Source organism: Phlebotomus papatasi, chromosome 1 (genome assembly GCF_024763615.1).
Source record: "Phlebotomus papatasi isolate M1 chromosome 1, Ppap_2.1, whole genome shotgun sequence".
Taxonomy (NCBI): Eukaryota; Metazoa; Arthropoda; class Insecta; order Diptera; family Psychodidae; genus Phlebotomus; species Phlebotomus papatasi.
This window is the reverse complement of record NC_077222.1, coordinates 87293920-87319139: the sequence shown is the minus strand read 5'-3', so window position 1 is coordinate 87319139 and position 25220 is coordinate 87293920. Positions and strand designations below refer to the sequence as shown.

The window sequence follows — 25220 nt, the reverse complement described above, 5'->3', positions numbered from 1 at the left end:
AAACGGCACAGACACTTACAAGTCTCTCTTCTGAAAAGTTCTCGGTTCAAAGTGAAATTTATAATAAATGATAGTGTTCATTAAAATGGCTAAAATTGAGGATTTCTACGATGTTGTCTATCCCTACTACATAGTTTCTAAAATCTTAGCATACTCAGCGTATCCTTTAAAAGAACCGCGTTCAACAAAGCTTTTTTGGAAATATATATTCCTAAATCTTCTCTATTTTTCGTGTGTTGTGATAATTGAAATATACCTTATGTTACGTTATTTCAAACGACAAACTGATCATGTTCTAATTACCAACTCCTACGTAACTGATTTAGCATCCATAGTCCTTATGATGATGACATTGATAAACTATTTTGTAACTTTGGCAATGAATTTGTTCTTCCAAAAGAATATCCGGAATCTCATAGCAATGATTGCCAATACTGATAAATCTCTTAATAATTTAGGCATTCACATTAATCATAAACTTCATTATAAATTTGTCATATTTTACTTAGTGGCAACCTTACTTCAGGCCGTAGTTGTTATTTCAGTTTCCCAGACTTTTCTCAGTTATTTCAAGGTAGACATGAATTCCTTAGAAATGAGTATGGCGTACATTATCTCAACAATCTCCTACACAACCTACATTGGCCATATGATTCTTGCCCTTGTTGCAATCTACGTAAGATTTAAGGTACTCAATATTTTCATTGAGAAAAATTTTGTCTCCCAAGAAATTGTTGTTATGGTAAAATCCCCAAAATTCATAACTCTTTTGGGAAAGAATGAAGATAATCAAATAGAAATTGTCCGGAAAATTGCAATAATTCATGATAAACTAAATGATATTATTGTACAACTAAACTTGTGCTTTTCATTCCAAGTAAGAAATTTCAAGTTACTTAACTACTAATGATTAACTTACATATTTAATGGAAAATAAACTTTAATGCAGATCATGATCTACATGATATCGTGTTTTGTCAACATGATCCAGAGTCTTTTTGCATTCTACCAACTCGTTTTGACCAATATACATGGTTTTGAATATATGGGATATCTGGATATTATGTGGGTTGTATATTACTCCTCATATCCGGTTAGTGTAATAATTTTGAGCAGCCTGATTAAGCGCGAAGGGCAACATACTGCTGTTTTAGTGCACAAAGCCATCAATTTACAATGGAATATTAAAGTTATTGAAAAGGTGAGTTCTTTTAAGGCAAAAATAGTCTTTCATGATCAGTCAAAGAAAAAAAAAGGGAGAAATATTAGAGTGAAAATGTGTACACCACTTCCACATACTTCCACAGTTTGTATGGAAGAGCCCTTTACACTTCCAGCATTTCGGAAGACTCCCAAAATTGCTGCAATACTTCCAACACTTCTTTCACTTCATGAACTTCTCATACTTAGGAATCAATAATTTATTTAATATTATGAAAAATCTTACAAAGAATTTTAAAAAAAATTCTCAAGAAATTTTTTTTACTTTTATTTTTTAATATTTTGCTTATATTTTAAATTTCTAGCAGCAGATAGACTTACATACTAACGATATTTTAATATTATCTGTGTTTTATGACCAACAGAATTTCTTTCTATGGATTTTTTTAAGAGAGTAGTGAAGCTACTTTTGGAAAAGAGAGTCTCTAAAAAAAATGGATTGTTGTTTCTAATTTAACTGTGTTGGAAAGTGTATAACCAAAAGTACAGGTGCAACAACTATTTAGCACTTCGGAAGTACAGTATCAGCCAAAAATTTCTTTACAAAATTTTATTCGAGAAATCAGGTGGAAAGAATGATAAAAAAAATTACTTTTTAAAATTTTTCTTTTTGCAAATAAGTTGCCTGTAATCCATAAATATTGTTTATGCATTTCAAAAAAAAATTAATATCATTTCAAAATCAAAAATAATTGTTTTCCAAATGTTTTTATCGGACTAAAGTTTCTTGTCACGTCTGAAAAATTTATACCCTAGACCAGAGGTGTGCAAAAACCGTTGAAACCGATTAAACGTCAAAATAAGTTTGTTTTGGTAACGTTTTGACCTTTGATGTACATGCTTTATTTGACGTTTATTCGGTTTCAACGGTTCTTGCACGCCTCTTCCCTAGACACACTTACGACTTAAGCCGAGAGACGACTTAGTGGAAAATTATGGAAATCAAGTTTAATCATTGTTTCGAATATAATTACGCTAAGCCGTCTCTCGGCTAATCCTCAGGTCTGTCGAGGCCCTTACTTAAGTTACTTTGAAAAATAGATCATTCGACAGAATAGCGGTCAGATCAGTGAAATGTTTTTAAGGTTATTCTCAAAACCCTATGCATCACCACGATCTTACTTCATTGCCGTTAATCCCAAAGATTTCATACCCGTTCAACCACAGCACAGGATCCGACAATTCCTGTACTCCGGAATTGGATAGACAGGTCTTTGGTTAAAAGGTTACCAGTAAAAAAATACCATAATAACCCGTAATACAGTTCACACAGTTCCTATACAGTTCCCGTTATACCTTTCAGTGAAAAGATGTGGCAACCATGTATCGGGTTTTTAAACACATTCAAACTTTTCTAAATAGCGAATTACGATCAAATAATTGTTTTCCAAAATTTTAATAACATCTTCAATTGATATCGATAAATCTTCCTCCACTCGAATACACACAATATTGCCATTAATGTAAGAGACCATTTGAAATAAAGTTGATCTTTTCAATAATACATCTTTTCAATAATTTAAACACGATTTAAATAAACTCTCAAAATGTTTTTTGTTAAGGTCCATCACATAGGCCTTTCCATAAAATGGCTCTGGTGCTTACATGAACTTACCCTAGAGGAGTTTCCATTTTTTGTAGGAATTTAGTTATTGGCTATTAATTAGACAAGACCTTAAAGTTACGACCTTTTAGATTACACCCAAATCAGGCATTTTTCCTGATTGAAGTTCATATGAATAAGCCATTCAATTAAATTCAAATTAGGAAAGATGCAATGAACTTAACCTTTAAAAAAAACTTTATGTCTATATGTCTTGAATTTAATAACGAATTATTTAAATTTTTAGGAACTAATATGAAAATTCTGAAAATTGATTATTGTGAATATTTTCTTCAAGTCTCACTTAAAAGATTTCTAAATTCGATTTCCGGGCTTGAGTCTTGAAGATCTTCATGAAGTATGTGACTTTACAATCTTCAAACTTTGGGAAAATATTCTTTCGTGACGCAATATTAAAAAAAAAGGAAAAGTCTATTTTGAAATTTCAAAATGCATGTAACCCCTTTCTTTGTCAGTTCTCAACGAGCCGTAATACAATAATATTTGCTTTCGAATTCAGGTTCATATTTGTACAGTTCACATTACTTTTCAACATATTTATCAATCCATTGTATAAAATTTATACGCATATATTCTGCTGTAATTTAATACCTTTAGCAGAAAGAAAAATAGATGGGCATTCTGAGTCCATTAGGTTGATTAAGTTTCAAGAAAAGCTTCTTGCTGAACAAAGAATTAATCGAATTTGCAGACACTTTTTAGTCGTACCTGCGAATAGTGGTGAAAAGGTCATATCTTCGTGAAAAGTGCTTGTGAAAAATGGTTTTCCTTACAATGGGGAAAATCGAGAATTTCTACGATGTAGTCTATCCCTATTATATCGTGTCTAAAATCCTAGGTTTCTCACCCTTCCCGCTGAGACGCCCAAAAACCATGAGACTAATCATCAGTTACATCTTTCTAGATTCGTTTTACATTTTCATAACTGTTGTTGGGCAATTGTGGGTGGCTGCAAATTACAATGAAACCCAAGACAAATATTTGAATACAACAAAATCATATGTAACTGAATTTACAACAGGACTACTATCGGTTCTTATCTTAGTGAACTACTTGTCATCTTTGTTGTTAACATTTTTCCTTCAAAAGAAAATTCAAAAACTTGTGTACATGATTGATCGTGGTGATAAGTGTATGAAAAATTTAGGCATTGATATCAACCACAGTTGTGAATGCAAAATTTCTGTCTTGTATATTATAATAACATTTGTGGAAAGTGTAGTGATTATAACAATTACTCAAATTGCTCTTATACTTAACGATTTTCCATATGAAAAAGCCGAAAGGGTTGTATCTTACTTCATGTCTACGTTTTCCTTTACGACCTTTGTAGGCCACATGATACTAATTCTTCTCGCACTTTATGTAAGATTTAAGAAACTGAATCAATTTTTCAAGAACCGCTTCATCCTTAGAAATAAGTCATCTACTACAATTCAAGAAAATTCGACGGTAAATGTTGTAGATCAAATGGAAGTCCTTAGGAAGATTACCATAACACACGATTGCCTAAATGATATAATCAATCAAATAAACGTCTGCTACGCCTTCCAGGTACTCTAAAGAAAAAGTTAAGAATACTGTTTGCAAAATGCTAGAAGAAAAACCTTTGAAACTTTTACTTATTCTCAGATAATGATCTACATGTTCTCTTGCCTAGTCTTTACCATTCACGGAAGCTTTGAATTCTACAAAATAGTCTATATTTACTCAAAAGACATATTCCTTGCATATATCGACATATTGTGGATATTCTACTACACTACTTATTTAGCTGTCATTGTTATCATTAGTGGTTTAATCAAGCGAGAAGGACAGCATATGGCTATATTAGTTCACAAAGCCATCAATATACAATGGAAACCTAAAATTGTTGAAAAGGTGAGTTAAAGGACTTATTAAGGCAACGGATTAATTAACTTAGAGCTCGGATTTCTTAAAATCCGATAATTTCGGATTAATTCGGAGAATTTCGGGTAATTTCGGCCACCTTTTTTGTTCCTCGAATTTCCATGAACTCTAAGATTTTACGTACTTTAGAGATTATACAATGCAAAAGAATAACAAAAAAAGTAGCTTCGACAAACGAGATGACGTGAAAAAGATATTGGAAGAATTCCTGAAGGGCAAGGAACTATGAGAATGAAGGTGGCCGAAATAGGGCACCAAAGCTATGTCTATATTTTTATTCATTTTAAAATGTATTAAGAATGATTTTAGGGTAAATAAAAACGGCAAACTCTTTACAAGGTTCCAAGCAACACTCTTTCAGAAGAAAGAATAAAAAAATCAATTTGTATTTAAAATATTACATTTCAAACTTGAGACTTTGACGCTTGCATGCAACTATGCTGAAATTTGGCACACTTACCCTATAACTAAATATGTTACCTTCAAAGTTTTCTAATGGTAAAATTACTTAGGGGAAACTGGGGCACCACCAAACACGGGGTAGCACCAAACACTGATTTTTATTTCTAAACTACTTGGACTATCTCGATCATTTCTTCAGTGGACAAACATCCCTATAATGCCTATAAATTTCTATAACTCTTGTCTTCTCAAGTCGAATATCCGATTAAAAAATCGCAGTGTTTGGTGCTACCCCGTGTTTGGTAGTGCTCAGTTTCCCCTACTTAAATCTAATACCGTAGATGTGGGTGACTTTGTCCTCCGTGGGTGACAACAGGAAAGGGAAGGATTCGTAAGCTTTTCTTTAATTCTAACACCTAAAACGTGATCTTTACCGATCCGGTCTACCACATCTGATCGGTGAAGGCCATTCTTGCAAGTTAGAATTATAGAAAAGTCTACGAACAGTAAGGGGACAAAGTCACCCGAATCTACGATACCTTCTCTAACCCAAATAAAAAAGAAGTGTTATTTTGGGAAAAATTTTAGGAGTAGAAAATGCTTTTTAGGTATTATTTTGTTATTTTTGTAAACATCTTAAAAAATTCTGAATTCCAAATGAATCTGTCTGGAATTCCAAGTTTTACCCTACATTGATTTTGAAATCTCAAAAAATACATTTTTATAAAATATTTGAACTTTCAATGAATATCTTCCCAAAGCTTTAACTTAATCTGAATAGAGACTTAGCTCTTCAATCTATCATGCATATTAAGCATAAAGTCTCAGTAAAGTCCAATTGTAATATAACATAATTAATTCAATTCTGTTCGTAATCACTTCGAAAAACAGGAGTAAAAATTAATGAATTTTGTAACCTAGGAATTTTCTCATATTAAAAGTTTACGGATGAGAAACTTCGCGCCAGTTTTCAATCAATAACTAAGCAAACAGACATAAGTTACAGTGTTGTATAATTTGTGGAAATCTTGTAATTGGATAGGAGAGAATGGGGTAGTTTCCTGTAGTTCACTTTTTTTACTCAAATTCATTAAAAAAAATGAAATTATTTTTTTGGTGGGAGTATTTTATACAAAAATACCATTTTAAGTGTATTAGTCATAAACGATCCAGACAGCGGAGCACCCGGATTAGCACACTTGACTGTAGAGCATATCATTTCAGTATTTTTGTGGCAATATTTTTTGGTCACCCAGGCGAAATTGCGACTGTATATAGCTTAGTTTTTAAGTGATTTAGGGAATTGGAATGGTTAAAATATGAGCAAATCATGTCCTATAGCACGTCCTTATAGGTTTTCCTGATTTCACAAAACCCGAAAAACTGAATCCACCTTACCTTCCTCTATTCTTGTATAATTGCAAAGCAAAAACACATAGTCAATTAGATTGATTAGGGCAAGAAAAATTTGGTGTATATCTCTCAAACACTTTTGTATTCAGATACCTTTCGCTCGTACTTGTAAACAGCATCTAAAAGTTTATTTATTTGTGAAATCTCTTTATCAAAAGTGATACTAAAATAATGGTTAACTATTCAAAACGAAAAACAAAAGATTTCTACGATGTAGTGTATCCCTATTACATCGTATCTAAAATTCAAGGCTTATCACCTTTCCCTCTAAGGCGACCTAAGTCTAAAAGACTCTTCGTCAAGCACTTTATCCTCAATATGATCTACACTATTACCCTTGGGATAACAGAAATGTTTGTGGTGTTATATTTTTCGGGAGTGATTACAGATTTTTTTGAAGCAATAAGTAACTCTAATGTTACTGGTTTTACTTCACAACTAATACAGGTTGTTTGTAGAATGATTTACTTTGTCGCTCTTGAAATGAACTTCATCTTGCAAAAATACATTCAGAACCTTGTAAAAATGATTGCGGACGTTGATCAAGTTTTTGCAAAAATTGCTGTAAATATCAGACACAATTATCATTTTAAAATTGTCATCATTTATTTAATTGTGTCACTTTCACATGATGCTACTCTCATTCTAGTAAGTAGTTTTGCACTTGAACATTTCAGAATGGAAGTTAGTTGCATCGAAAGAATTTTTCATTATAAAATTGTAATAATTTCTTACACAACTTTTGTTGGTTTAATGATTCTCGCTTTATTGGCAAATTATTCAAGATTCAAGACACTTAATGAAATTATTGAAAAGTATTTTATTAAGTCGGCTAAGGGTTGTTTTTCAATTATTTATTTTGGATACAATTTTGAAGATCAAATTGATCTAATCGGAAATATTTCTGTAATACACGATCAACTTGTTGATATTACTTCTCAAATAAATATCTGCTTCGCTTTCCAGGTAAACAAGAATTTTAATCAATTTTGTTTTTAAACGAATAAATTTACAAATCTATTTCTGTCTTTAGACTTTGGGGTACATGATTTTTACTATCGTGTACACAATTCAAGTATGTTTTGAAGTCTACACTGCGATAAACTCAAGTGCAATATTTTCTCTGAGACGGTCAATTTTCGTATATGTAGATATAATATGGGTATTCCACTACAATGTTTATTTGTTTGCTGTTATAGTTTTTAGTAGTTTTATCAAGCAAGAAGGAGAAAATACGGCTGCTTTGCTTCACAAAGCCATCAATCTACACCGCAATCCCAAAGTTATTGAAAAGGTTAGTTGTTTTTTTATTTTTATTCACTTGTTTATTTATTTATTTTGTTATTTTTATTATTAAATTATTATTATTATTATTTCTTTTTGAAAGAAGGGTGAAATTGGGCTAAATTGAAAACGCTATTTTTCCGCATAGTCCTAGAGGACGCTGGATACTAACGTAATGTAATTTAGAGAGAAAAAAACTATTATGGATCTACATTAAATTATGGCTAGGTTCGCGGGTTGCAATTCCGAATTGCAAGCACTCCAAGGTTGGCTATGGAGAATATCAGCTGCCATAGGCCTATCTGTGCTTATAACTGGTTTTTTTATTTATTTTTAAAATACAAATTTAAGAAAATATAGCTTAAACCTAGTACTTTATATGCTTAAGAACTTGAATTAAATAATATTTTATAGTGTTGAAAATAAATTTAAAAATAATTTAGAAAATAAATTGTTTACCCTTTTTGACCCACATAAGGGGTTACTTAAGGGGTTACATATTGTACATAAAAAAAATAGCATATTTTCTCTAATTTTTCTCAATATTTTTAAAAATCTATTTACATCAGGCAACACAAAAGTTTGACATTTAAACTATATTTTCTGCAATTTGCAATTAAAAAGGTTAAAAATGTAGTCATTGGGAGCTAATTTTCGGAGATATTTCTTTTAAGAAAACTTAACTACTTTTCATTGAACAAGATTACTGAGAGTAAATATATCAGAAAAAAACAAAAACCAATATTTTTTTAAATAGATGAGATGAACTAATACATGAACGAAAGATTTTATTAATCAGTTAACTTATTTTTTAATCGAATAACGCAATTGAGAGGTTGTTAAAAAGATATTGGAATAATTAGAAAAATATTTTTCATTAAAATTTAGCAGTAAATCATTAGGTAAAGGAAATTTTTCCAAAGGATGTCTAATATCAATGACCCAAAGCTCTCGGTGTTTGATATCATGAAGTACATATTTAGTGCTTAATTTTACAGCCTAAATTTTTTCGAAGATCAGCCTAAATCTATTTGGGCTCTAAGTAAGCCTTTTTAGGCTTTTTAGGTTTTTTCATGTTTTCACACACCTTAAATGAATAAATCTACCTCACCTTCCTCTATTCTTGTTGTATAGCAAAGCAGAGATGTAGAGTCAATTAAATTAATTAAGGAAAGAAGGACCTGGTTTACGTCCATCAAATAATTTTGTATTCAGATACCTACTGCTCGTACTTGTGGATAGCTGTTGAAAGTTCATTTATAAATCCATTTATTAGAAGCGCTACTAAAATAATGGTGGACTATTCAAAAAGAAAAATAAAAGATTTCTACGACGTAGTGTATCCCTATTACATCGTATCTAAAATTATAGGCCTATCACCTTTTCCATTAAAACGACCCAAGGCTAAAACACTCTTCGGCAAGTATTTTATCCTCAATCTGATCTACATTATTATCCTTGGGACAACGGAAATATTTGTGATGTTATATTTTTCGGGAGTGCTTAAAGAATATTTTGATGCAATAAGTAACTCTAATGTCACTGAATTTACTTCGCAACTGATACGGGTTTTTTGTAGAATGATTTACTTTGTCGCTCTTGTAATGAACTTCTTCTTACAAAAATACATTCAGGACCTTGTAAAAATGATTGCAAACGTTGATGAAATTTTTACGAAAATTTCGGCTAATATCAATCATAATTATCACTCTAAAGTTGTTATTTTTTATTTAATTGTGTCATTTTTACATGATTCTACTCTCATTCTAATAAGTCATTTTGCACTTGATCATTTTAAAGTTAAATTTAATTATATCGAAAGATTTTTTTCTTATAAAATTATGGTAATTTCTTTCACAACTTTTGTTGGTTTAATGATTCTCGCATTATCGGCCATTTATTCAAGATTCAAGACGCTTAATGGAATTATTGAAACGTATTTTATTAAGCCGGATAAAGGTTGTTTCTCAATTATTTATTTTGGATACAATTTTGAAGATCACATTGATCTAATCGGAAACATTTCTGTAATACATGATCAACTTGTTGATATTACTTCTCAGATAAATATCTGCTTCGCCTTCCAGGTAGACAAGAATTTTAAGCAACTCTCTTTTTGATAAGTAAATTTTCAAATATTTTGTTCTTTAGATTTTGGGGTACATGGTTACCACTTTTGTGTACACAATTCAAGCATGTTTTGGAGTCTACCGTACACTATTCTCAAGTGCAACATATTCTCAAAGACGAGAAGTTTTTGTATATGTGGATATGCTATGGATAATCCACTACAATGTCTATTTATTTGCTGTTATAGTTTTTAGTAGTCTTATTAAACAAGCAGGAAAAAGTACGGCTGCTCTGGTTCACAAAGCCATCAATCTACACCGCAATCCCAAAGTTATTGAAAAGGTTAGTTTTAATTGTTTACTCTTGTATAAAGAAAACTCTCAAAATTTCATTAATAGTGTGAAATATGGACATTCAATAACATGTAGAAATCATAAAGAAACCATTGGATTAAAACCATTAGAGCATTGGAATATTCTTAAAAAAATTCTTTTTGAAAATTTTGTCTTACAGTACATTCAATCTCCTTAAAAAAAATGTTTTTGACAAAAATTGCTTAAAATGTTTAAAAGTCTTAAGCAGAGTTGGAATAAAAACGAATTAATATTAATCTTATTTCAAATGGTCTTACTCCAGAGTCTAGTAAATAGGGTAGAGTAAGTACTTTTGGCCACCCTTAAGCTTAATTGGCCTCGTAAGGTATGAAATTTTTCTCAGACTGAAATGAATTTTATTATATAAGGGTACTTTGAAGCAATATCTATATATATATGGGTCCCGGCCAATCTCCCGAAAGCTAAAATCCGGAACGCCAAAATCCCGAAATCCAAAATCCCGAACGCCAAAATCCGGAACGCCAAGATCCCGAATGGGTCAAAATCCCGAATTCTTAAAAGTGTCACAGCTACTCCCAGGATTGTACCCGTGTTTGCAGGAGCCAAAGGATTTTTTTTGTATTTTGGGAATTTATTCTACACAGTATCCTCTATATAATTTCATCTTTTTCAGAATTTTGAATATTCGGGATTTTGGTTTTCGAGATTTTGGCTTTCGAGATTTTGACTTTCGGGATTTTGACTTTCGGGATTTTGGTGTTCGGAATTTTGGCTGCCTCCGCTATATATCAAGAATACGTCTCAAGAATTTTAGTGAATCTCATTAAAATATTAAATTTCCCCTTATTATGCTTGTTTCAGTACTTTTCGCCATTTGTTTTAAAATGAACATTAAATAATTAAGATATATTTATGTATGAAAAGGATAATTAATATTAGCCTGTTAGCTTATTAGAACAGAACATATTATGAGTATTCAAGAATCACTTATTCATAAATGCCTTAAATTAGGTATCTTATCTTAAATGGTACCTTAGATGGTTAAAAGGTGATTACATGGCAAAATGGGCTGACTCTACCCTACATGTACATCACTAGACTAGGTTTGTACAATCTGAATGATTGAACCTATCTCACCTTGTTCTATTCTTGTTGCATGGCAAAACAGAGACGCAAATAGAATCAATTAGATTAATTAGGGAAAGAAAAAGTTGGTGTATCGTCCACCAAATAATTTTGTATTCAGATACCTTCCGTTCGTACTTGTGGATAGCAGTTGAAAGTTCATTTATTTGTGAAATACATTTACTATAAGTGATACTAGACTAATGGCGAACTATTCAAAACGGAAAATAAAGGATTTCTACGATGTAGTGTATCCATATTACATTGTATCTAAAATTATAGGCTTATCACCTTTTCCATTAAAACGACCCAAGGCTAAAACACTCTTCGTCAAGCACTTTATCCTTAATCTAATCTACATTATTATCCTCGCGACAACGGAAATGTTTGTGATGCTATATTTTTCGGGAGTGCTTACAGAATATTTTGGTGCAATAAGTAACTCTAATGTCACTGAATTTACTTCGCAACTTATACAAGTTTTTTGCCGATTGAATTACTTTGTCGCTCTTGTAATGAACTTCTTCTTACAAAAATACATTCAGAACCTTGTACAAATGATTGCAAACGTTGATGAAATTTTTACGAAAATTTCGACTAATATCAATCATAATTATCACTCTAAAGTTGTTATTTTTTATTTTGTTGTGTCGCTTTCACATGATGCTACTCTCATTCTAATAAGTCATTTTGCACTTGATCATTTTAAAGTTAAATTTAATTATATCGAAAGATTTTTTTCTTATAAAATAACAATAATTTCCTATACAACTTTTGTTGGTTTAATGATTCTCGCATTATCGGCCATTTATTCAAGATTCAGGACACTTAATGGAATTATTGAAACGTACTTTATTAAGCCGGATAAGGGTTGTTTCTCAATTATTTATTTTGGATACAATTTTGAGGATCACATTGATCTAATCGGAAACATTTCTATAATACACGACCAACTTGTTGATATTACTTCTCAAATAAATATCTGTTTCACCTTCCAGGTAGACAAGAATTTTAAGCAACTCTCTTTTTGATAAGTAAATTTTCAAATATTTTTTTCTTTAGATTTTGGGGTACATGATTTCTAGTTTTGTGTACACAATTCAAGCATGTTTTGGAGTCTACCGTACGCTATTCTCAAGTGCAACATATTCTCAAAGACGAGAAGTTTTCGTATATGTGGATATGCTATGGATAATCCACTACAATGTCTATTTATTTGCTGTTATAGTTTTTAGTAGTCTTATTAAACAATCAGGAAAAAATATAGCTGCTCTGATTCACAAAGCCATCAATCTACAACGCAATCCCAAAGTTATTAAAAAGGTTAGTTTTAATTTTTTTTTCAAAGAAAAGGGAGGTATGTTGAAAATTTTTATATTGCAAATTATATTATTATTAGATATATTGCAAATACGATCTGAACTTTATTTGAATCGTTAGCAACAACTAAATAAATTTAATTTGATTTTTTATAACGACCGAAGTCAATTGTCTATAATATTTATGTCAGTTTTTTTTTGTATCTATGCAGACAAAGCCGTACTACTGTTATACTATGTGCTTCTAGATACTGTCAGTAGTTTTGATCAATATAAGGGATTTTGGAGCAAATTGATTGCTCCTGATGTAAAACACTATCAAAACAATCAAACAATAGAACACTATCAATAACAATACGATATATGGATATTCACTTTCACTAGTTGCACAGGTTCTACACCTTGGAATTTTCATCAAAAATTATCTTTTTGAAAGGTTTTTTTTGGAATAATTTCCAAAATTTCAACTTTGACTTATTTTCATATCTGTTTCAAATTTAAAACCAATATGAATCATATTTAAGACGATTTTTTTCCAGTCATTCTTGGATATTTGCTGTTGAAAATATAAGTACACAGACCTCAGTCATTACTATTTGTATTTTTTCATCATTATGTATGATGGAGTCTACCCTACCCTACCTCTGTTTATTATAGAATGGCAAATAGAGGAACAAAGGCCATTAGATTAATTAAATGGTTTATGGCCATCAAAGAATTTTATATCATATTTCAAGCACCTTCAGGTCGAACTTGTGGATACCAGTTGAAAGTTCATTTGTTTGTGAAATCCATTTGTGAAGAGTGCTAGTAGAATAATGGTGTTCTATTTTAAGAGAAAAGTCAAAGATGTCTACGACGTAGTGTATCCGTATTACGTCGTATCTACAATTCTAGGCCTTTCAACTTTTCCTCTAAAACGACCGAAAACAAAAGTGCTCTTCTTCAAACATTTCATTCTTAATCTGATCTACATTACTACCTTTCTGACAGGAGAAATTCTTGTCATGACAATATATTCGACATCGCAATTAGAATACTTTGATGGAATTGTCACATCCTACGTCACAGGATTTACATCGAAAATGTTAATAGCTTTTGTAAAAATGAATTATTTTGTCGCACTTGGAGTCAATTTCCTCTTTCAAAAATTTATACAGGACCTTGTGAAAATGATTGCGGACACTGATCAAATTTTTACAAAAATTTCGATCAATATCAATCACAATTATCACTTTAAAGTTGTGATTTTTTACTTAGTTTTAACTGTTACACAAGCTGTCATTATTTCTGTACTTAGTGATGTTGCATACACTTACTTTGGATTCAACTTTGGTTACCTCGAACGTATTGTTTCTTTTCAAATTTCAACAATTTCCTACACAACTTTCGTTGGTTTAATGATCCTCACTCTGTTAGCTATTTATGCAAGATTCAGAACACTTAATGAAATAATTAAGAAACATTTTCTAACCACTATTTATTTTGGAAATAATTTTGAAGATCAAATTGATCTAATCGGAAATATTTCTGTAATACACGATCAACTTGTTGATATTACTTCTCAGACAAATTTCTGCTTTGCTTTTCAGGTAGACAAGAATTTTAATCAATTTTGCTTTTGATGAATAAATTTTTAAATCCTTTCTTATATTTAGATTTTAGTGTACATGATTACCACTTTTGTGTACACAATTCAATCATGTTATGAAGCCTATCGTACGCTATTCTCCATTGCAGTATATTCTCCATATTCTCTCAAAAAAGAAGTGTTTGTATATGTAGATTTACTATGGGTAGTCTACTACAATATCTATTACTCTGCAATTATAATTCTTAGTAGCCTTATTAGGCAAGAGGGAAAAAATACCGCTGCTTTGGTTCACAAAGCCATCAACCGACAACGCAATCCCAAAATTATTGAAAAGGTTAGTTTTCATAAAAATTAAAAAAAAGAAGTCTAATGAATTATTTTACGCGTTTTACAATTTAAATTCTATTTTGTAACTTCTAATGAGGCTGACACAACTAATATTACAAATTTTAAAACAATTTTCAGATTATGATATACACAAAAATTTAGCATAATGTACACTTCTGTAGAAAATTCACATCACATTCGTAATTTTAACATACATTCTTCAGTATAGGGTGGTAGCATTACTTGTGGCCACGTCGTTTTTTTTTTTGTCAGAAAATGACTTCGAAAACCAAAAAAATCAGATGTGCTATCATAACATATCAAATATTTTTCATTTTGAGGTTTTTCGAAATCATTTTGTGATATTGTAAAGCTTTTTGCGATGAGGCAATAAGTAAAGACAGAGGCCACAAGTAATATGAGCCTAAGGTTAGCCATAAGGTTAGCCATCGGGCTTAACTTCTCTAATTCCATATCAGGAATAAAATATTAAAAATAGAGAATAATTATAAGATAAAATGAAAGTTGTATTACTGTAAGGTATAATGAGGCTCATCAAACAAAGAAAACTCTTTGACCGATTACAGAATTAATTTATGAAGCTACGAAGCTACCCTAAACTCACCCCCCGTAGCTGGGGATCCAATTTTTTTCAAAGTTTTTACTATCACCATTGAATTTGGCATGTCAAATTTAGGTAATGTGCAAAGATTCATAAAGTAATTTAGTGATCGGTCCCAGGACCTCCCTTGTAAGTAATATTATAAGTTCAAAATGGAAATAGGAAATTAAATGTTATCGGTTTAATAATAATTTATAATCCTTCCACGAAAGTATTCAATTTTTAAACTATCATTCTTATTATTAATTAACTGGAAAAACTCTACGCCAGTATTTAATCAATATAACCTTTGTATGCTAAAGACGAATTACATGTTATATTTTTAATCAACTGTGGTAATTAAATAGGGGAGACTGGAAAAGTTTCATATAGATAAAAGTATTGTCATGCATTTTTCATAAAATGTATATAAATCAAATAATATTTAAGTTGACTTTTTCTTGACTTAAATTTTGCACAGGGTTGTATTATTATTTAGGGGAAAACACGCACCTACGGACTATTCAAGTTTCAAACAACTTATTTTTTTCAATACGTTTTTATTGAATTAGATCTATTATAATATAATAATTTAATAGCTAGTCCAGTCCCTCAAAATTCCGGAATAGAACCATGGATCAAGTCCGTTAGGAACACAGACAAAATTGAGTTGTCCGGAGCTTAAATCGTCTGAAGGTAGTGCGCTTTTCCCTACATTTTTTGTAAAATGGCAAATAGCACAGTCAATTAGGTTAATTGAAAGGAAGAAAAAGCTCGTTTATGATCATCAGAGAAATTTATAACATTCTTCAAATACCCTCAAGTTGCACTTGAGAGCAGTTGAAAGTTCATTTGTGAAATACACTAAAAGTGCTAATAGAATAATGGTGTTCTATTTAAAAAGAAAAGTAAAGAATTTCTACGACGTAGTGTATCCATATTACATCGTATCTAACATTTTAGGTCTTTCCACTTTTCCTCTAAAACGACCGAAAACAAAAATACTCTTCTTCAAACATTTCACCTTCAATCTGATCTACATTACTATCCTGGCAACAACGGAAATGTTTGTACTCCTTTATTATTCGGGATTGAAAACAGAATATTTTGATGTAATTGATAATTCCTACGTCACAGGATTTACATCGAAATTGTTGTTGGGTTTCTATAGGTTGAATTACCTTGTGGTTCTTGGAATTAATTTCCTATTTCAAAAATTCATTCAAGACCTTCTGAAAATGATCGTGGACGTTGACCAACTTTTTACAAAAATTTCGGTTGCTATCAATCACAATTATCACTTTAAATTTGTTATTTTTTATTTAGTTTTGTCTTTTACACAAGGCATTACACTTCTTATAATTAGTAATATTTTAGTTACCTACTTTGGAATGAAGTTTAATATCATCGAAAGAATTGTCATTTATAAAATTTCAACAATTTCTTACTCAACTTTTATTGGTTTAATGAGTCTCACATTGTTGGCTATTTATGCAAGATTTAGGTTACTTAACGAAACCATTGAAAAACATTTTATAAAGAAAGATAAGTGTTGTTTCTTAACGATTTGCTATGGAAATAATTTTGATGATCGAATTGAACTAATCGGCAAAATTTCAGTGATACATGATCATCTTGTTGATATTACTTCTCAGACCAATCTCTGTTTTGCCTTCCAGGTAGACAAGAATTTTATGAAAATTCACTATTGTCCCTCTTGATTAATAATTTTACTATATTCTTTTCTCTAGATTTTCATCTACATGATTTCTACTTTTGTCTATACTATTCAAGCATGTTTTCAAGCCTACCGTACATTATATACAAGTGCCATATATTCTTTGAAACGTGAAGTTTTTATGTACATAGATATTACTTGGATAATCCACTACAATCTTTATTTAGCTACAGTTATAATTTTTAGTAGTCTTATCAGGAAAGAAGGAAAAAATACAGCTACTCTAGTTCATAAAGCCATAAACCTACAACGCAATCCCAAAGTTATTGAAAAGGTTGGTTTGCATTAAAATTTTTGAAAATGAAAGTCATTGAATTATATTTCACGAGTAAAAGTACTCTTCCTTACTGTGTTATCACACTTGCACATTAAAATTTTAATATGATTCACATTAATTGTCGCTGATGAGAGTCCAAATGTGTAATTTGTGTGTTTGAATCATTTTATATTCAAAATTTTATCTATTTGTTGATAAAAAGGTAGACTTGGCCCGCAAAATTTGATATAAATTGATTTATAGCATTAATGCAAAAAATTAATGCGATTTTCTCTTTAATTTTTTAATGTGTAAAATATTTATGTTTTAGGTAAATTTAAACATATTTTTGCAGGCCAAGTCCACTTCTTTGTCAATAAATAGAAAAACCTCAAATATTAAGTGACTCAAAGACACAAATAACATATTTGGACGCTCACAAGCGACAATTAATGTGAATCACATTAAAATTTTAATGTGCAAGTGTGATAACGCCGTTAGAACGTTTATCCCTTCGGATAATGTGAATTTTCTTTTAGTTTTCATAAGATACTTACACATTTCTATTAAATATTAGTTGGCTTATCATCATTTGTTGATAATTCCGTGATAACTTAATGTATATCTCTTACGAAAAACAAAAGAAATTCACATTATTCGAAAGCATAAACGTTCGAAGGGAGAGCACTTTCCCTTATACAGCTATACAACATTTTTATGTACATTTTAATAATTGTTATATGGTTTTAATTTTCAATTACCAATTAGGATTATTACATTCTGCAGTCAAATGAGTTACCAATTTATCAAATAGTCCGCAGGCTAAGTACTTTAAGTAATATTATATGTTCATAGAACGTACGACCTATTCGAAACCTGTTAACCCAGTCGACGGCCGTAACTCAGCAATACTAATCCTTATTCCTTTAACACGCCCAACTCCTACCATCCCTATAGGGTGCTGAAGGGTTACTTTGAGACTCTTACTGTTAGGTAACTATTTTCCATCTTCAGGGAGTGACTATCAGTTTATCCACGTTTACTCTCATGAAGTGAAAAAAGGTGGCACCTTCAGTTTTACGATTCTCCTTTAGATTGTGAAAATTTTTATTTAGATGAGCTCCGTCTGGACTTATATGTATAACACAATATAAGTGATTTCTATCCGAAAATCAATCTCAAAACCAATTTTGAGGAATTTAATAGGTTCTCATCAATCGTGAACCGATTAACGGCAAATAATGCTAAAGTGCTTTTTGAAGTATAGTATGCAAGTCACGAGTACTTCACAGAATATGGAACGTTTTGTTACCCCTTTTAATTAGTAAATATAAATTACGATGTATTTATTTAATCAACTGTGATAATCAAATAAGAGAAACAGGAAAAGTTTCGCGTAATTTAACTTATTTTTGCATATGTTTCACCATAATAACATAGATCTTACAAGTTGATTTTTGTATATTTTATTTATTTATTTATTTATGAGAAGTTGATTTTGGATTTTCAATTACCTAAAGGCTTTAAATAAGCATTGGGTTATTACTATTTATATTTTTTTTTGTAATTATGTATTATTGATATTACCCCACCTTACTCTATTTATTGTAGAAGAGCAAATAGAGTAACAGAGTCAATTAAGTTAATTGAAAGGAAGCTCGTTTATTACCACAAAAGAATCTCGTATATCTTTCAGATACCTTCAGGTCGCACTTGTGGATAGCAGTTGAAAGTTCATTTGTTTATTAAATCCATTTGTAAAAAGTTCTATTAGAATAATGGTGCCGTATTCGAAGAAAAAAACAAAAGATTTCTACGATGTAGTGTATCCGTATTACGTTGTATCTAAAATTCTAGGTTTTTCACCATTTCCTCTAATACGACCTCAGACTAAAATAGTATTCTTCAAACACATCATCCTCAATCTTCTCTACATTATTACCCTTGCATCAACGGAAATGTTTGTAATGATATATTTTTCTGAATCGCATACGGAATATTTCGATGCAATTAGTAATTCTTTCGTCACAGGATTTACGTCGAAAATGGTATTGACTCTATGCAGAATAAATTACTTTGTCGCTCTTGGAATCAATTTTCTGTTTCAAAAATTCATTCAGGACCTTGTGAAAATGATTGTGGACGTTGATGAAGTTTTTACAAAAATTTCAGTTAATATCAATCATAATTATCACTTTAAAGTTGTTATTTTTTATTTAATTGTGTCTTTTACACAAGGTGTTACACTTATTCTAGTCACTGATGTTGTAATTTCTTACTTTGGAATGAAGTTTAATTACATTGAAAGAATTGTTTCTTATCAAATTTCAACAATTTCTTACTCAACTTTAATTGGTTTAATGTTTCTCACACTGTTGGCCATTTACACAAGATTTAGGACCCTTAACGAAACCATTGAAAAACATTTTGTAAAGCCAGACAAGTGTTATTCCTTAACTATTTGCAATGGAAATAATTTTGAGGATGAAACTGAACTAATTGGCAGCATTTCAATAATACATGATCAACTTGTTGATATTACTTCTCAGACCAATCTCTGTTTTGCCTTCCAGGTAGACAATAATTCTATAGAACTTCACTTTTGTCCTTCTTGATAACAACTCTATTTTTATCTTTAGATTTTGATCTACATGATTTCCATATTTGTGTACACAATTCAGTCATGTTTTGAGGTCTACCGTACACTATCCTCAAGTGAAATATATTCTCGAAAACGAGAAGTTTATGTATATATAGATATAGATATAACTTGGATTATCTACTACAATCTCTTTTTAAGTGGAGTTGTAATTGTTAGTAGCTGTATTAAAAAAGAAGGAAAAAATACGGCTGCTTTAGTTCACAAAGCTATCAACCTACAACGCAATCCCAAAGTTACCGAAAAGGTTAGTTTTAATCCTGATTTTTGCATGGAATTTTTATCGAATAAAATATTGCGAGTCGATGTGAAGTTTAACATGTATGAATTCTGTCTAACCCATTTTAATTGTTCCGATTTAATTTTAGGCTCTAATTAGGCTCTCTTATGCTTTACAAATATTTGTAAAAGAACAATAACTCGACGTCTCAAGATATAAGTCGAACAACTCTATTTTTTACAGAATTCGTTGTATTCGCTTTTTCGATACTTCTTCACTGAGAGAAATCCGAAAAAGTCAAAATAACATTCCGGAAATGTTAATTTTACCCTGCAGTATTAATCCGAAAACGTTGGAAATATTACCCTTTTTAGGTATATTATGGGTTAAAGTTACCCTCCTTTCATGTTGATTTTACCCTTAAAAGGTGTAAAATTAACATTAAAAAATGTTGATATATTTTTTCACCCAAAAAGTGTTAAAGTTATGACGAAAAAAAGTTAATCGCAGCCTCTTTTTTTCTCAGTGTTTATACACTCTACCTTCCCTGTGAATATCATACTTGAAAGATAGTTATTTTCCAAATTATAGAGCTTTTAAATCTCAAAAATGCTATACACTGCATGTAAAATTTCAGCTTCAATTCGCTCTCCAGTAAAATTTGCCTACTGCGAGATATTCGTTTCTTATTCTGAGCGATCGAACTGCTCTCCTCTCTTTGAGTTCAAGCAGTAAAATTCTCGTCAAGTAATTATGTCACGAGCAATGTTTGTAAAAAAAAGTCCAAACTTTCACGAGCTTTTTTGAGTTATACGATTTACGAGCATTTCCTAAGTCAGTAAAAATTCATAAATATTTGCAAACAATTTTTCAAAACATTTTTTTCTGTGTGGGCCAATCCATCTCAAGACGACCATAGGGGTACCCTTCATGGTCTTAGATGTTTCTGAATTTTACATATGTTAAAGTACACGATAAAATAATATACCCCTATTTTTTTTTTCGTCTGAAAAAAAGTCCTGGCCGGAGATACATGGCGTCAAAGATGGCGCCTCGCGCTTCATTCCTCAATTGCGATTTTTAGCAAATATTTTAAAATGCTCTATTTCGGGAACGGGTTGAGATTTCTTCTTACTCTTTTTTTATTTGAAAGATAATTTTATACTCTTTAAAACGATATACTTGATTTTGCATTATCAGCTTAAGTTTTTTTGTAACGGTTTTTTAAAAAAAAATTAAAAAATAATTTTTCTCAAAAACCCCATTCTTAAAAATTTTGATTTTTTTACTGTTGATCAGTAACATTGAGTACTACATTCCCTGAAAAGGCGAGCTTCCACTTTTGCACTTACTTTTTTTTTAAAATATTTGAAAAATTACCATATTTTCAAAATTAAAAATAACCAGTTAAACTCAAAATTTTGAGTTCAACTTTTCAGGGAATATAGTACTCCACAATACTTATAAACAGCCAAAAAATCAAAATTTTTCGAAATCAAGTTTTAAAAAAAAAAATTTTTTTTGAGTTTTAAATAAAAATGTCTTTTATTGACAAAAATAAGCCTTTAAATCATATTAAACACATGTACTAATTATGTTTTTTTGTTTTCTTTTAGTTTTTCAAAAAAAAAATTTGGAAACTTTTTTGGATTATTTTTGAAAAAATTAAAAAAAAAAATTTTTTTGAAATTCCGTTTAAAAAAAAATCTACATATTGACACATGTGTCAAATGTATCTTAAAGTTTGATTTTTGTCAATAAAAGACATTTTTATTTAAAACTCAAAAAAAAAATTTTTTTTCAAAAACTTGATTTCGAAAAATTTTGATTTTTTGGCTGTTTATAAGTATTGTGGAGTACTATATACCCTGAAAAGTTGAACTCAAAATTTTGAGTTTAGCTGGTTATTTTTTATTTTGAAAATATGGTAGTTTTTCAAATATTTTTAAAAAAAAGTAAGTGCAAAAGTGGAAGCTCGCCTTTTCAGGGAATATAGTACTCAATGTTACTGATCAACAGTAAAAAAATCAAAATTTTTAAGAATGGGGTTTTTGAGAAAAATTATTTTTTAATTTTTTTTTAAATTTTTTTAAAAGACCGTTACAAAAAAACTTAAGCAGATAATGCAAAATCAAGTATATCGTTTTAAAGAGTATAAAATTATCTTTCAAATAAAAAAAAGAGTAAGAAGAAATCTCAACCCGTTCCCGAAATAGAGCATTTTAAAATATTTGCTAAAAATCGCAATTGAGGAATGAAGCGCGAGGCGCCATCTTTGACGCCATGTATCTCCGGCCAGGAATTTTTTTCAGACGAAAAAAAAAATAGGGGTATATTATTTTATCGTGTACTTTAACATATGTAAAATTCAGAAACATCTAAGACCATGACCCCTCGATTTGCGTTTTTTTCGGTCGTTTTGAGATGGATTGGCCCGTGTAATTATTTTTTTGTATTCGTGAAGACATTGTGTAGAAAAATTTACTCGATAATCCTGTTTTTGATGTTTAATTCTCAAAATGTACAGAAATCTTTAAAAGGAAAATTGAGAACTGAAAGGTGCCACTAATCTTCCACTTCCGTCCGAATAGTCTGAAGTAAGGTGTGATTGCCAATAAAAACCTTTGTCATTCCGGCCCATCCTAGGGATTGGACGTGTATTGCAAGGACTAGACCTAAAGCCTAACCACATGGCTTAACATCTCAAATTTCTTATCAGTCAAAATGTTTTGAAGGATTTTGTTTTAGGATTAGACACCAATGGGCCATATTTACATCGCCGCAATGGATGGAGTTTGAATTGTCCTAAAATCCGATTTAGTCTTAATGTAAGAGAGCAATCTAAACAGTTTCATTAAGACCATTTTACATCGCTGAATTAAATAGTAAATAGTCTCAATGAGAATTGATCCACTTGATTTTGAAAAACCACTAAACTTGCTTATTATTTAGAATTTAAAGACTTCCGGTAACTAGGAAAAACCTGCAATTTGAAACAGGTGTTACGAATAAAGAATTAGGACTAGATTCAGTAGTCAACTGAGTTAACAATTGTGGAATAAGCCTAACATGTAATCTCATGTTGAACGTATGAGATTACTTACTAACTAACTTAGGCTGTAATCTTCTTTTAATTAGATCTACTTAGTAACGATATTGGTCACAAAAAGTACAGTTTTTAGGGACAGTTCAGCAAAGCACTTTTCATATCTGTATCTGCACAAGTTTAAATCTCTCTACGATATAGTCCTAAAAATTTCGAAATAGGATAAAATAGTAAGAAAGCTTATAAAATGTTCCAGGAAATTGTTCAAAACTTTTTTGTTATCAGGGATTATACAAAGATTCATAAAGTCCTTTAAAATTGGTATCTCGTAAAAATTTTCCAGAGATATTCGATTTTGGCATTGTTTTCGAACGTATATCAATGTTTGCAATGAACAATATGCGATGTAGCAAGTTTATAAATTCGAATTCAATTAATTTTCATCTTTTTGTCCCCTTCCTATTCGACCATCGCCGTCTTAGCGTCGATTTCAACTTCCAGGTTAAAACTATGAATAATCTCTTCACTGCTTATACGTAACAATATCAATTCTTACATTTTCATTAGAAAATAGACCAAATTGAATTTGAAAAATAAGAAAAATCACTTCTTAGTCAAAAGCTGTTTAGAATGTGGTTGACTAGGAATTGTCCACTAAAAACAATGATAAAGAATGGTATAGAAACTATTCTCTTGATTCTAGAGAATAAATGACTAAGATTTATTATTTAAAATCTTTTAAATCGAAGATTTGAAAGTAAAACAAAATCAATTCAATTTTATTGATAAATTTATCGGTAGAGTTTCAGATTTGCCATACTATTCTAGAAAGTTCTCTAGTTATCAAGAAATGATTTATTTTCATTTTAATGAAATATAATAATAGCGCAGTGAAGATTGAGAAAAAAATGAATTATTCTACTTTTAATCGAATTTCTTGAGAAAACTTTTATAATTTAGACAAACGTGAACGTTTCTGTGTATTTTTTTAAATGACTTGTTCCCTCTTTCAGATGCGCATCTTTTCCCAACAACTTGGACATCGTCAGCCAATTGTCACATGTGGTCTGTTTCCATTCGATTGGAGTCTCTTCTATTCGGTGAGTCAATTTTCTAGCCCAACGAGCACGATGCTTGATTTTATTCCAGTGCACTGCATAAATATTCCTTCTACGCTAAATTATTCAAATCAATTTTAAATAAAAGTTATTCCTGCACTTTCTCAAAATGGATAAAATTAACTTTTACCCCCCATCGTCTTGGGAGTAAAAGTTTCTCTATCTCCCTGTCTCTTGAGACTCTCTACACTTTATAGTGCAGTGCTTTTATTAAATTCAATTTTATTCAAATGTATGTCGCTCGTGTAAGAATATGCAGTAATTCACTTAAGCTATTACAATTTTGCTTTTCAGTCTATTGGCCTCTGTGTTACGTACTTGACGATTATGATTCAACTAGATTCATCCTACAACAGCACACAAAATACCACCCTCCCAGTTTCGTGGAATAATTCGTCAGGAGCCTCCGGAGCCGGCAATTCCATGTAATATGTACCTAACAATTGAGTTGTAATATACAAGACAAGCACGCCAAGAAAATACCACCAAAGCAGAATTTCTTCACTTTCTTCCGATTAATTTACTCTGGAAAATGTTTAAATTGAAAATTTCTCTATTTTCCACCATTTCACCGCGTTTGTTTTTCACCATGTCAATTTCCCAAGCCCAAAAGTTGTGCGTCTCTATTAATTAAAGCGCCAAAATGTGGAAGCAATTGGGGATGAAAATATCCCATTATCCTCCTTCCTTTTCCAAAAATACATCCTGTCACACATTATTGAACACAGAATAGCATTTTGTGCCTCCATGACGATATTACATGCGCCACATCTTGAGAGATTTTATTTCAATTTTCCATATTTGACTTTTCTGTCTTATCAATTGGATTAAAATTGATAATGGGGACAGAATTGGGCAATTTTCTCATCTAAAATGTTGACTATTGCTAAAGAATTTTAATATTTGAAGGACATTTTTATTGAAGTTATATAATGTTATTGGAAAATTTCGCGAAGA

General features: G+C 30.7%; 1 protein-coding gene across 1 annotated transcript; it reads left to right on the top strand.

The window, feature by feature from the left end:
* The first annotated feature begins 601 nt into the window (after positions 1–601).
* On the top strand, positions 602–24738 carry LOC129808130 (uncharacterized). The gene is made up of 5 exons (XM_055857921.1): positions 602–742; positions 10007–10267; positions 12448–12708; positions 24159–24245; positions 24558–24738. The coding sequence occupies exons 1-5, from the start codon at positions 602–604 to the stop codon at positions 24690–24692; spliced, it is 885 nt and encodes a 294-aa protein (XP_055713896.1). The 3' UTR covers positions 24693–24738.
* The last annotated feature ends 482 nt before the right edge of the window (positions 24739–25220 follow it).

Bases quoted from the DNA above. Each gene is read 5' to 3' on its own strand.
- LOC129808130 (XM_055857921.1), top strand. From the start codon at position 602: ATGGCGTACATTATCTCAACAATCTCCTACACAACCTACATTGGCCAT. The intron at 743-10,006 runs GTAAAATCCCCA...TTTGTTCTTTAG, and splicing joins CCCAAGAAATTGTTGTTATG to ATTTTGGGGTACATGGTTAC. The intron at 24,246-24,557 runs GTGAGTCAATTT...TTTGCTTTTCAG, and splicing joins ATTGGAGTCTCTTCTATTCG to TCTATTGGCCTCTGTGTTAC.